General features: G+C 48.7%; 4 protein-coding genes across 4 annotated transcripts; 3 read left to right on the top strand and 1 right to left on the bottom strand.

Moving 5' to 3' along the window:
• Positions 1–4,592: 4,592 nt before the first annotated feature.
• Positions 4,593–5,811, top strand: PpBr36_02411 (uncharacterized protein; the record flags this gene model as incomplete). The annotated part of the gene is made up of 2 exons (XM_029889593.1): positions 4,593–4,797; positions 5,243–5,811. The coding sequence occupies 2 exons, from the start codon at positions 4,593–4,595 to the stop codon at positions 5,809–5,811; spliced, it is 774 nt and encodes a 257-aa protein (XP_029754028.1).
• Positions 5,812–6,632: 821 nt separating this feature from the next.
• On the top strand, positions 6,633–7,100 carry PpBr36_02410 (uncharacterized protein; the record flags this gene model as incomplete). Its single annotated transcript, XM_029889592.1, has 1 exon — positions 6,633–7,100. The coding sequence occupies one exon, from the start codon at positions 6,633–6,635 to the stop codon at positions 7,098–7,100; it is 468 nt and encodes a 155-aa protein (XP_029754029.1).
• Positions 7,101–8,500: 1,400 nt separating this feature from the next.
• Positions 8,501–9,278, bottom strand: PpBr36_02409 (uncharacterized protein; the record flags this gene model as incomplete). Its single annotated transcript, XM_029889591.1, has 2 exons — positions 8,501–8,880; positions 8,966–9,278. 2 exons carry the CDS (start codon positions 9,276–9,278, stop codon positions 8,501–8,503), a joined length of 693 nt encoding a protein of 230 aa, XP_029753086.1.
• An 827-nt stretch (positions 9,279–10,105) lies between these two features.
• On the top strand, positions 10,106–11,037 carry PpBr36_02408 (uncharacterized protein; the record flags this gene model as incomplete). The annotated part of the gene is made up of 2 exons (XM_029889590.1): positions 10,106–10,157; positions 10,241–11,037. The coding sequence occupies 2 exons, from the start codon at positions 10,106–10,108 to the stop codon at positions 11,035–11,037; spliced, it is 849 nt and encodes a 282-aa protein (XP_029753085.1).
• Between the last annotated feature and the right edge of the window lie 1,999 nt (positions 11,038–13,036).

Below are 13,036 nucleotides of genomic sequence, written 5' to 3'. Positions count from 1 at the left end.
TGACTTTGAAAGAAAGAAAAAAAACAAAGACCTGAAAAAGGGAGTGTACATTAACGTCTCCGCTGGGCAAAGAGAGGCTGTTCCACCCCTGGCTGACAAGAGATTTGAAGCCATCTAGGAAAAATGTCTCCCATATGCCGGGGGGCATGAATATCCACAATCAGGAGGGTCTCCTGATGTGTGGCTGGGAGATTTATATTTGCTTGGCTTGCAGCCCGTGTAGCGGATTGGCGCGAGAGCTTTTAGTCCCGCGGCCCTGGTCACGGATTCTTTTTTCTTCATACCCAGGCTTGCAGCAATCTCGCGCACGACATCCAATTCCCCCGCGCATGAAATGGGGAGGCCAAGATCTGCAAGATATCTTTCGGGTACCGTGGATCATAGCAATGCTGCGCGCTGATGTGCGTGATGGGGGCATACTACAATCGGGCTTGGCCGCATGCCGGATATCCGACGGGCAGGATATATATGTATTTTTCAGTCTCATTGCAGGGATTCGATGGCACAAAGAGCACAGGTGCAAAACTATCAAAGCAGGAGATGTTGGTTCTCAGGTAAAAGGCCATCTGGGCTTAAGCTGCACAAAAAGATGATGGTCAAGAGGTGTTGAGCTGAAAGTGGCACACCTTGGACATCACAGTCCCGTTTCTTGGAAGACTGGCAGCTGCGGTGAGCTGTCCTGCGAGATTGCTTCTTGTATTTTTTTTCCCCAACCTTGTTTGTAAAGGTAGCCAGTCTTCCAGAATCTTTCTTTCGCAGACTTGGCTGAGAGGCGTCCTATCACATCTCGGTGCCAGCCACTTCGCCCTGATCCAAACACTGGCTGGGTGGGATACAACGAAATGAGACATGGCAACAGCAGGGCGTATGTTCCTGTTCTGGTGAACAGAGCCTGAAGGTGCAAGATCCCAGAGCGCCACATGTCGTATCGTGAGCCTTCTGCCGCCGCATCCGAGCCATGAAGCAATCACCATCACGGCAGCAAAGGCGATTCAACGTTTTTGGAGACTGTAACGGCGAGGATTCTATCATTTTTTGATGATCTTGCCATATAACTGCTGACCGTATGTTGCTTAGGACGCGACGACTTTTTCTACAGTAGGTAGACGATCATCGATGAAAGTTACAAGAAGTCGTGAGCAATGCCGGATCTGAATAATGTCAATTGCAGTTATGCTCCAAGGTTACATGCTCGCCTGCATAGGTACATATGATGCATCAGCCATGGGTAGCATGCCGACGCCATGTGCCAAAAAAAGAAGAAAAAAAAAAAAAAAAAAAAAAAAAAAACGCCCAGGGGCAAATTCTCTGATTTCTCGGGCCGTTGTCATTGTAAGCAGTAAGGCTGTACCGTACATTATCATGGAACGGAAATGAGCGTAAAATGAACATTTATCTTGTATGTCTGTAGAAAAATAACAAAATCAAGGAAATAAAAAGCAGTATGCTTGGTTCTTGGGCATGGTTGTTCTTCAACAGATGCAATGCAGCTAGATGAGTTGAACGTTACTTGTTGGCTTTCTCGTCCAACCCAATCTCGTGGGAAACCGCACTTATCCTCACATCCCTGCGCTAGAGCCGATGTGATCGGCATTACCTACACTAAGATTTTCGCGTCTCGGTCATTTTGCTTCTTTTTGGTCTTTGTATTTCTTCTTTGGACGCGAGCTTGTTTGCCCCAGGTCTTGGGTGTTGGCACTTTTTTCCAGCTGCAGGGTTGAAGTTTTATAGCAATGATCATAATTATCTAATGCTTCATGATTGGAGTCAGTTTGGCTGAGTCTGATAAGCTGCCAATTCAACCACTGTAGTTGTTGCAACCATAGGCCTGGAATGGAGGTATTTCTCAGCGTGATAGTGGCTATTGTGGCTGTGTGATCTTGTCAAAAGGGCCTTTTTGTTCTTCTTCCCGTAGCGCGCTTGGCGAAATTACCAAAAGAGAGTCCCAAGCGGCTGGATAACCCCGGCTGGAACACTGGTGTGAGTTTTTGCTGCAAGATTGTGACATGGCTTATGGCAAATCTGAGATGGAATATCTACTTTGTATGTATGTGCCACGTTTTGATACAGCTTTGGCAGAGCAGTAGGGCACAAATTGTTTTGCTAAGAACAGCAAACATGGTTATTACCATGTTGATATGTCGGGGAAATGGCCCCCAATGTATGTATAGTACACTGGAGTGTAGCCCTGTACCGGGTCATGTACCGTCAGAACAAGAGGACAGCTTTGGTGCGAAATCTGAGGGGAGATTACTGACGATCCCTCACAGTCCTTCCCCCAAAAGACCGTCTCCCACGAACAAAATTATATAGGAACGCAGCATATACCGACTAGACTGACATTGAGTTTGTCACTCAGAAGAAGCAGGTCTTCTATATTAAATAATCAGACAAACAAAAACCAGCGTAAGATGGCCTCCTGTAGCTTGGAATAGGTTGGTTGATAAGATATACTCCTTAACCCCAATTTTCTGCCCTGTCGCGGTATCTGCTCTACAACAGAGTTGCTCTCGCCAAATGATGGAAATAGAGACCGATTAAAAGATAAGTGTCGCAGACTCATATAAGAAATGACATGGCAAATCAGGCACGATGGTTGACGACGCATCTGCTGATGATAAGCAAGGGCCTAGGATTTTTCTTTCTTTCTTTTTCATTCTTTTTGTCTTCTTCTCTTCGCTGTGCCCGGTCTACAATCTCTCCCACAATCTTACCTGATCCATCTCAAGCTGTTGGCGGCTTTGTACTGACCACACGGGCTTTCTTTCATCCGGGTGAGAACTTGTCTTTTTTTTTTTTTTTTTTTTTTTCATAGATATAACTCGACTGCTGCTCATACCCACTTGATCGATAAGCACTTCCCTAAGAGACCGATTGGCCGTCTATTTGATCATACCCGCTGCGAAATCTCGAATACATGGCAGCTTTTCCCCTACTTTGCTGCCGACACAGCTAGTCCAGTTTTGGCTACGCTGAATACGGCCCAATCGCCTCTTGCTTTTTAATGGGTATCATCACACTCAAGCCAGGCGATGCAGACATTGTAGGTTTTCGCGATCGCAAATCTTCGAGCCCTGACCCAATGTAGTGATTCCAAAGCTGATCGGGCGGTTTTTTCCAGCTTTTAGCGAAGGACTTTGCAAAAAAGCTTAGGGAGGCTCCATGGCAAAAAGCCGTAGGATCTGGTGTGGGAAGCGGCCAAGAAAGCTTCTCTCTTTAAGAGTAACAACACGCCGATGCGGCGACGATTAACCGAAAAGTTCTCGGCATGAGTCGTAGCCAAGCAGTTAGCTTCCGTCTTTGGAAGCTTAGATACCAAATTTGGTCTTACGTTGCCCTTTCAGATCGTTTTTAGGGTGACCATTGGCCAGACGTGTGGGTCATGCGGCTCCACCGCTCTTCGGGGAATTAAGTGCCTTCACTGGGTTTACCTACGGGATCCAGTATATTTATTCCAGTGGGTATAGCCCTATGTACTATTCCACTGAAAGGGTAACGAAACTCAGGAAAACTGCTTCTAAGCTAGTCTAAGTAATGTACTTAGACAAAAATTCCATGCGCAAATCAACGTAATTAAGATCTGCAGGAAAATATCTGTGCATTCGCTAAGTCATACGGGAATCTCTATCTTTTTTTTTTTTTTTATCTTAAGATCTCTAGCGATCCCATAAACAAAACTAGATAGAATCAATCAATCTACAGACTTTCTACGTTACTACAGGATTATCAAGATTTCTGATTTTTGGAAGACTTTTTTGTTCTCTTGCAACTCGCCTAGAAGAGTTGTTTTATGGTGCCCGCACCCAGGATTCAAAGCTCGTCACGATTTCTGGCTGGACTTTGGCTTTTTTTTTTTTTTTTTTTTTTTTTTACTCAGGTCCTCCCGTGGAGACCTGATCAACCCATTTGCTTCGTTTCAGACGTATCGTTATTTTGTATTTACGGGCATTATTGGACCCATCACTCTAGCAAGCTACTCAGACAGCCTGCCCCAACCTACGGACTCTCTACGGTATCGACAGGATCGCTGAGTTTCTTCAAGGCTCTTGTTGTGCTCTTGCAATTCGCTTACAAGAGTTGTTGTACATCCCAAAATAACGCGTCCCCACAGAGCTAGAGCTCCTTGCAGAAAAAGGCCCGGGGACTTTCTGAAAGTAGCAAAAGCCCGCTACGGGTTAATTTGAGGCGTGCTCTGGCGCCAAAGTCGCAAGAGCACGCCAGCGATACGCTGCCTTGGTTGTGTATCTCGAAAAGGAAATTTGCCTGCGGAGGGCATCCATATTTCAAACAAATGACGCCCATTATCTCTCGCGTAAGCTTATGGTATATCAAGGCACAATCCCTAGTGCCATTGCCGAGAACAAGCCCGGAGGCAGAGAGAGTTTACTATACTTGTCGGCTTCCTGTATTGGGTAGTCGCCCGATTCCCATGCCGTCAAGTGCCCTTCTCGGCAAGCAATAATACTGGACAGTAAAATTTCGCGCTGAAAGGAGCTGCCAACCACAAATCCCCTAGTAGGGACCAGCATTTCCATTGTCACCCTGCTAGATGTTAGTGATAAAAACATTGCTCTTAGGCTTAGGCGCAAAAGATGTATATTGCTGAGCCACCTGCACTGCCCATAGACAGCCCTTGGAAAGCGCACTGCCGCAACTTACAACTACATGTTGGTGATCCCACTTCTTACTATGGACCACGTGCTGACCAGAAGGAAGAGAGCAAGGGCAGACAACAAGATCTGACAAGATTATGTCCTGCCACGGCCAGCAAGGGTCAAGACACGACGAGGGCATCCGGTAAGTCGGCTGTTTTACTACGATCACAGTCGTCTGTGTAAGTAACAGTTAAACCGCCACAGTAAGCGGACGCGAAGCAGTTTTGAAGGCTTTGTCGAGATGTATAAAGAGCTGCAGCCATGCCTTTTATTCAACCGTCTGTCTCTTGGTATACAGCTTCCATCCTCATCTACTCTACCAGCTTCAAACCTCTACAAGTGCATCGCCTCATCCTGACATTGAATCTTCCCATATTCCCTTCAACGCCTTATTCTTACTCCTTCAACTGTTCTATCATAACCGCCACCGGATAACTGCCACCCAACGCTGCTTGCCAACTTTTGCCTTTTCTTCCCCTGAACCAACCGAAAAGAAACCAGAAAAATGCATTTCTCTAAGGCCATGGCTCTATTGAGCCTGCTTCTGGCAGCCACCGCTGCTCCTATCCCTGTGCCTGTGCCCGCAGGTTCCCCATCAAAGACCCCTGCACAGCCAGAGGCCGCAAAAGCCGCACAAGCCTCCTCGAGTAAACAAGAGCCCGCTCAAAATAATGTGTTTCGAGGTAGTACGAAAGCGGTGGGACAGGGGGTGCTTCAAGGAGAGCCAGTGAAGCCGAAAGGCGCCTATCACCCCGACGGTCCCATACACTTGGCTACCCCGTTTGATACGATGAGAGCGCACGTCGAGACCACCGGAGAACTTGGACCAGGCAACGATCGAACCCCTCTGATCTCAACCTCGGAATCGGCCAAGCAAGCCGGCAAATTCGTAAACAAAAACAAAGAGAGGAGGAAATCCGGGACGTTTCTCACGATCGATCGGGGTGCCCTGGACCCTCCTCCCACAACGGACGTTAACAAGGCCTATGAGGACCGCAGAATGAAGAACAAATATGCAAACCAGCAAGAAATTTCAGTCGATGGTTCAATCCCGTCGAAAACCGTTAAAAAAGTCGACTTTATCAGCCAGGGGACGAGAACGTCGATCGACAACCCGAACTACAAGTCGGCGTCACCCCCCAGTGGCGGCAACTAACAATGTAACTGAGCATAACGAGCCGGATTGCAGCTCATGGTTTTGGCCAACAAATACACGGACACTTATTTAACTTAGATTTACGACAAATCGGACAAGAAAGTGGGTTCACAGAGTATATAGATTCAAAGGGATGGGTTCGCATAAATATATGGAATTACACAGATAAAGTTGAATATTGATTCAAAATACGTCGTCTTCGACTTTTGGTTTCTGTCCTGCAAATCAAGAAAATGGCGTGCAATTGTAGCTGTGTTGGAATACAATATGGCTACGTTCGACTTATCTAATTAACTAACCATATCACGTACTTATTACACATATGAAATACAGGATTGAGATATTTCCTCTATAAGCTGGAATTTGCTTTCAAGGGTTGTTTTTTTTCTTTGTTTTTAATTACTGTAGTTGTTTGTTAATCACTTGGGCGCTGTGCCTCGTACGTGCAGCCTCCAAGTAATCAGCCAAACACCTATTTGCAAAAGGTGCCTGCTGTACAGGGGTTCAGGGGTTCAGGAGTTCCAGCATACCCGCCTACCTGCCTACTTAGGTTTGGTACTATCCAGCCTGTCCAACAACGTTATAAATAAACAATCCAGGCCCGCCAATCATGACGATGATGACGATGACAAAAACTCATCTCTCAACTTGGCTTGGCCCCAATGAGTTACGCTCTGAGTTTAAAAGCGTCGGCGGCTAGATTTGTCTGCTCCCTCAATCTCAAGGCATATTTCGCAACTTGTAGCCCACCCGTGCGTTCTCGCACACCTCGCACACCAATCCCACAGCCATCCCGCAGCTTCGTTACGCGCAGATTATCGATGGCGGCATACGAAGAGCGTGATATAACGCCCATGAACGAGCGACTGACGGCGCCCTGGGGCATCCGCATCAGCAAAAAGGACGTCGAAAAACTCATGGCCGGGTTGGAGGCCGAAGACATGGACGACAAGTGGGACGTCGTGGTCGAGAAGCATACGGACAAGGACGGGTCAGTTTCTGTCCATTTCGTCCGGAGCTGGACCGGGGACGAGATTTACATCCTGCACCTCGAAGGCATCAGCGACGATTTAGACCGACAAGACGGAGGCGCCAAAGTCGGCGCCATTACTTGGGATGGGGACAAAAACGACGTCCGCATCGACGCCGAGCAGGCGCAAAAGGAGGTCGTGCACTTGGCCAGAGTTATATTGAGCTGCGAGTTCGACGAACTTCCAAAATACGACCCTTCCAAAATTCATGACCATCCCGCCTATCGTTTGGACGCGCGGAAAAGCCCGACCAACTAGCACCCGCGGGCTTTCGGGGGGTGCTCTGCCCGTTTATGGAGGCCGCTTAGCTGAAAACCTACTGCGTCTGGATGCCTACATAAACGGACCCTTAGCAGGTACTTTGTTTTTTTTTTTTTTTTTAAAAAAACAAAGGATGGCAAGTTGAGGCTTGGTAGGGAGCAGAGGGAAGCAGGAGCGTCCGTTTTGGGAGGCGAAGACCTCCGTTTTCTGGACGCCGCGGATCCCAAATATCGACAAATTTTTCTCCAATACCAAGTTTGGGAGGGCAGGATTGGTTCAAAACGCCAAAGAAGCAGAAGGGAATCAAGGCGCATGATATTTTTTTTTCATTCACTATTCCAGCATAGTTTGAAGAGTCGGGTTCGGCGAACTGGGGATAGTAGACTGTAGTAATAATCCATAAGTCAAGGTAAGCCAGAGCGATAGAGGTTTTGCCATATCATTGCGATAACGAAACAGAATATCTCAAAAAGAAAGAAAAGGAAGTTACTACTTTAAAGGACTTTGGTTTTTAATCCTAAAGGGTATTATTGGCCGGTGATGTGATTTTAAGGTAGCAGAATCAGCAACAAGCCATCGGTTTGCAGATATCCCATAATTACAACAAAGATAAAATAAGCCCGAAATCTGTCATCTGGGGCTGCTGTCGGTCCCTTGCTGAGCTTCACTGTCAAAGTTCTTCTACAATGAGATAGCGACCAGATCGGTTGCTTTTCTTCCCTTTATCAAGAAATTTGTTGCTGTTAGTGCTAGAATAACATGCACAGAGATGACTGTATTATATTATTGCGTTGGAGAAGAGAGATTTGTACCTGGCTCGTTTCTAGGTTCAGGGACACGCTACATAGCCATCCTTTGCGTCATCGGTCACGTGTAGGTCTATAAGGCGAATACCACTGACGGTTGATTCCTTGCCTAGGAGCAAGCATGTGGAGCAAGTGTCCCAGGGCCGAACTAGCACTCATCTGGGTGACCACTGGGGAATCCTCGATGTTGTAAGTTTTTGTTTTGTCTATCCACCCATTAGGCCCTTTTCGAAAGGAGATACAAGTTGAGGTAGTAATACTTTTGAGTATATTAATTGCACTCGCAATGGTTTCCTCGTGAACATGTCCCCATGGCGAGAAGCCTGATGAACATATTTAGGCGGAGGGGTTTCCATAGAGAACTTTGTGTCCTTGGTTGCTTTCTTTGCCTTTTTTGTTCACCAAATTTTTGGCGTCTTGGCGTTAATTCGTTTCTTGCCACTGGGTACGGTAATGGCCGAGGTGATGATAATATATGTTCAAGAGATCCATCCATGGAAGACTGAACAAACAATCAGAATCCATCCCATGAATAGGTGCCAGTGCATGGGTACGCGATATTTGCATACCCATCGAAAGTAGCCCAGTCCGCTACTTACTCTCCACCCTCTCGACCAGCTCACCGACACCCAGCGCCCTACCAACCTTGACCTTCCTCATCTTGTCCGCATCCTCGCCAGCCTTGCCCTTCTTGGCCGTCTTGGGGTCCTTGCCAACGTCACCAACAGCCTCACCCTCGTCCTGAGCCTCTCCGTCGGCCTCCTCTTCGGTCTCCTGGCGCAGCTGATCGCGGATGAAGTCGAGGTCCAGCTTCATGCAGTACGCGTCCTCACCGTCGGCATAGTACTTATTCTCCGTCTTCTCGTTCTTGAAGCCCAGGGTGTCGCGGTACAGGTGGATGGCGGCCTGGTTGGAGACACGCACGTGCAGGGAGACGTAGCGCGCACCAAAGGTCTCGACCATTGCCTGTTCTGTATTTCAAATTCCCCCAGCCGGCCAGGTCAGTGTCATGGTTATCCTCATATATTATACTTGCATAGTTCCGGTATCACTCACGGCTCTGCCTCATTAGCTTCTCGGCAATACCCAACCTCCTATGCGTGCGCATCACGCTCAGGCTGGTGATGTGGCCGTGGGGGATGCCGTCGGAAGGGTCCTCCTCCATCTTTGCGAGAACGTAGCCTACGATCTTGGGGTAGTCGTATGGCGTCTTCTTGGGCCGTGAGATGTCGACGGCCACGTATGATAATTGCGGCCATGAGAGCGCGTGGTAGAGGTAGTATTTTAGGAAGTAGTTCTCGGGCAAGTTCTCGAGGTTGGCATGCTGTATCAGCGGGATATCGCTGGATCTAATGACGCGGATATCCATTCTGACGGAGGTGCAGCAGGCTTTGTTGGCGCGAACACTTGTTGTATGTGACAACGCAAGGCTGGCGTCGATGACTTAATTTCTGGTGACCGCAGCGGGGTCTGGTCCAATTTGCGCACTACGCAGCGAGGTAATGAAGGGCGCGAAAGGCTAAATCTAGGGCTCGATCGATTGGAAGCCGAGCTGTTTTTGCTCGCGTCGTTTTCGCGGGGCTGCAAACCTACTCCTAGACATAAGATTGCAGAACAGATAGGACTGGCGATAGCTTCGTTTCGTGGAGCTCCAAAAAAAGCAGTTCGAGCTCGGAACGGCACGCCACAAGTCTCCGACAAAGTGCTTTGGCTTGGCAAGCGTCAAAATTGAACAAGGGTACGCCACCTTTGCACAAAGTCGGATGTCGGCCTGAAATCGGCCGAGCGCTCAAAAGGCTGTGGGGGCGGGCCAGGGCCAGCTAACCCAACCGCGGGGCAGTGAAGCTTGAACAGTATGCGACTGCGGGGCATTCCGGGCCTCTGAGAGCACCACAATCCATCGACTAGACTTCCTCATGAGCCCTTTTCCCATCGGGTGCAACCGTCTCGTCGCGTATCGGCTGGTGGATAATTGCGGACGACACTATGTACTTAACTGAGCTTGTGTGCCGTCCGAAATTTCGAGGATGTTTTCTCCATCCTAGATATTCATAGTCTGCCTTCCCAATACTATATTACCATCCATTCAGTGTCTCAACAGAGTGCTACTTCAAGTGCCCTTGGTAACCGATCAGAGAGACAGATATACTTGCTTCTCATCACTCATCACTAGATTAGCGGAGATACGCAGCAGTCATGGCGGGCCTGTTGAAGGGAAAGCTGGCGTTGGTGACGGGGTCCTCTCGAGGTAAAAGCTTTATTTAATATTCCACCTTTTGAAACACCATAGTAAGTTCTCAAAAAGTACCCATCTGCTAACCTAGATCCCAGGTATCGGAGCTGCCATCGCTGCCAATCTGGCCGCGAAGGGCAGCGATGTGGTTCTCAACTACACATCCTCGTCGTCTCAATCCATCACCAAGGAGCTGTCCGACAGCCTGATCAGCCAACACGGCATCAAGACCTATATCGTCCAGGCTGACCTCGGCACCCCAGGCGGGCCCGCTGAGCTGATCAAACTTACCAAGGAGCAGTTCACCTCGGCCAACAGCGATCGACCTTTCCAGATCGACATCATCGTCAACAACGCCGGCATCGCCCTCAACGACAAGATCCCGGACCTCACGACTGAGCAGTTCGAGAAGACGTACCGGGTCAACGTTCTCGGACCGCTGCTCCTCATGCAGGCTGCGGAGCCGTACCTGCCTACTGACCGTTCCGGCCGCGTCGTCAACCTGTCCTCCGTGTCCAGCGCTACCGGCTTCGTGGGTCAGAGCGTCTACGGCGGCACCAAGGCCGCCCTCGAGGCCATGACGCGGACCTGGGCCCGTGAGCTCTCGGAACGCTGCACCGTCAACGCCGTCAACCCGGGACCCGTGCTGGGGCCCATGTACGCGTCCAACACGGACGAGTTCAAGGCGCAGATCAAGGGCTGGATCGAGCACACGCCGCTGATGAGGCCGAGGGAGGGCATCGACGCACAGGGGCTTGTCGAGGATGCCAAGACGAGCGGCGGCAGGCCTGCGTACCCGAGTGAGGTTGCTGGAATCGTCGGTATGCTTTGTACGCCTGACGCGGCCTGGTGTACGGGTCAGGTCGTCTGTGCCAACGGTGGTATGATCTTGTAGATAATCAGGGCTACCTGTCGGTGAAGGCGATTTTGAGATACTATTTACAACGAAAGCCGTGCAACTAGGGCCATACAGCAAGAAACTTAGTCAATGAAGACGGATTGCTTACGTGTGCATCCAAGTTTGCATGCTAGGCGTTGCAATGAGAGCTGATCACCAAGTTCTTTGTACAAGACCGGCAGCCCAGAAATGAAAAGGGGGAAGCGACATTAATACCGTATTAACTAAGCACAACACTCAAAGCCTAAGAGGGAACTGGACAAAATTGTGAAATACAGAGCGAAACTTTTTTCCGTATTTCGCGGGAGCAGCCACTCGGGCCGCAGCTAGGATCGAGACCTTGCTGTCAGGCGATAAACGGGCCACGACTCCCACAACCCGATTTCTCAAAGTAACAAGCAAACCCTCTCGCCGGAATTTTGCTGCGAACCTGTTGTTGTTCCACAAGCGCAGCTTCATTTTACCTAGAGGAAAAGACTCTACAACTTAGTTCCGAAAACGATATCGGCCCGGCTTCCAGGATACATCATTCACCATCTTCTCTGACTCTGATAATTCGTCCCTTTTTGATCTTGGTTCAAAAGCCGTAACACCAAGGCGACGATCCCATTTCGCAAGAGCACCACCCTCGAGCCGGACCTTATAAAGCCCTTATAAGAGATGCGCAAATGCCTTGGTGAACATCTGATAGCTGCCGGAGCTCAAGTTGCTCAACCCAACCCGAGGCCCTTGGACTTGGTCTCGGTAGTCATCCAGGACTTATGAATTTGAAGTCTTGATACAGAGGTCGCATTGAATGGAGGAAATATACTTTGTGACACGAAAGGCATGAAACAGGATGTGCTGGCGCTTTGACTGGCCATCAAAGGCAAAATACAATACTGGGGAAAAGTAATATCCCATGTGCCTGCCAGATTGTAGCCTCTGGGACAAAAGGCACTTTCTGGCTGTTTTTTTTTCTTTTCTTTGCAAGCAAAATCAGTCCAGGCTTTCGAGATTGACACGGTAGTATCAAATACCCAGTGTCTGACCTTCCTGCGTCAAAGCCCTCGTGACACTGACTGATTCGGAAGAGATATCCAGCAGGCTCGTTTATCTTTAATCTTGAATCGCTTACTCATGCAGCATGGGTGATACTTTTGTCTATTTGCAATAGTGTGGACTACCAGAGAGGAAGAACACCTAGTCCGAATCACCATTTTGGGCCTCTGAGGTTCATGTGATACGGTATCGTGTTCGGTTCGAGAACCATGGTAAACTTGGAGTAGCTTCAACTGGTTTGAAGCCGAAAGTGTACCCATTACCGCCACTTGCTGCACTTACAAAGGGCTGTTCCTAGTCTTGTTAGGAATAGGTATAGCAAACCCTCCCCTAAGCGGACTGTTGCTGCTTCAGCCAAAAATTGCCAATCCAAAGTCCTGCTTAATTGCTTGGATTTCACTTTCTGGGGACTTTTGACGAATACTATTCACATAGAAAACAGGATGCTACATCCGGTAAACACCACGCCAATAACAGACAGAACCTGAGATGGCCCTTGTCAGACTGTCCATCTCTCCGGGAAAGAAGACCCTGTGCTCACCGCATCTCTGTAAAGTTTGCTTTCGATTCAACTTCCTGAGGGCCATGTATCTCTGTGAGCCATCAGGACCATAGAAGACTGGGTCGCTCTGTTTGAAAGGGAGACGTATCAGGTGATTGACTTGATGGCCGAAGACTCGGGGCCAATGCGAGTTTAGCGGCAGAAGCATCATATGACAGAAAACGCCCAGCAGCTTTTTTCTCCCTATTGTTACATGCAATCGGTGAAACTTTACTCGGCTTTTGTGTGGCCGGGATGAGACTTTGTTTGCCCATTGTCCATGTCAAAGTAGCTCTCATCTGGAGGACAAGGGGTCCGCAGTCGTAAGTTTTAAGCTACTTATTCAACTTGCGAGAATGTACAGTAAGTACCATAGCAGCGGTGTTGAACACGTCGCAACACGCAGCTTATCAG

This window comes from Pyricularia pennisetigena, chromosome 3 (genome assembly GCF_004337985.1).
Source record: "Pyricularia pennisetigena strain Br36 chromosome 3, whole genome shotgun sequence".
In the NCBI taxonomy this organism is placed as follows: Eukaryota; Fungi; Ascomycota; class Sordariomycetes; order Magnaporthales; family Pyriculariaceae; genus Pyricularia; species Pyricularia pennisetigena.
This window is presented reverse-complemented; position numbering and strand designations above follow the sequence as displayed.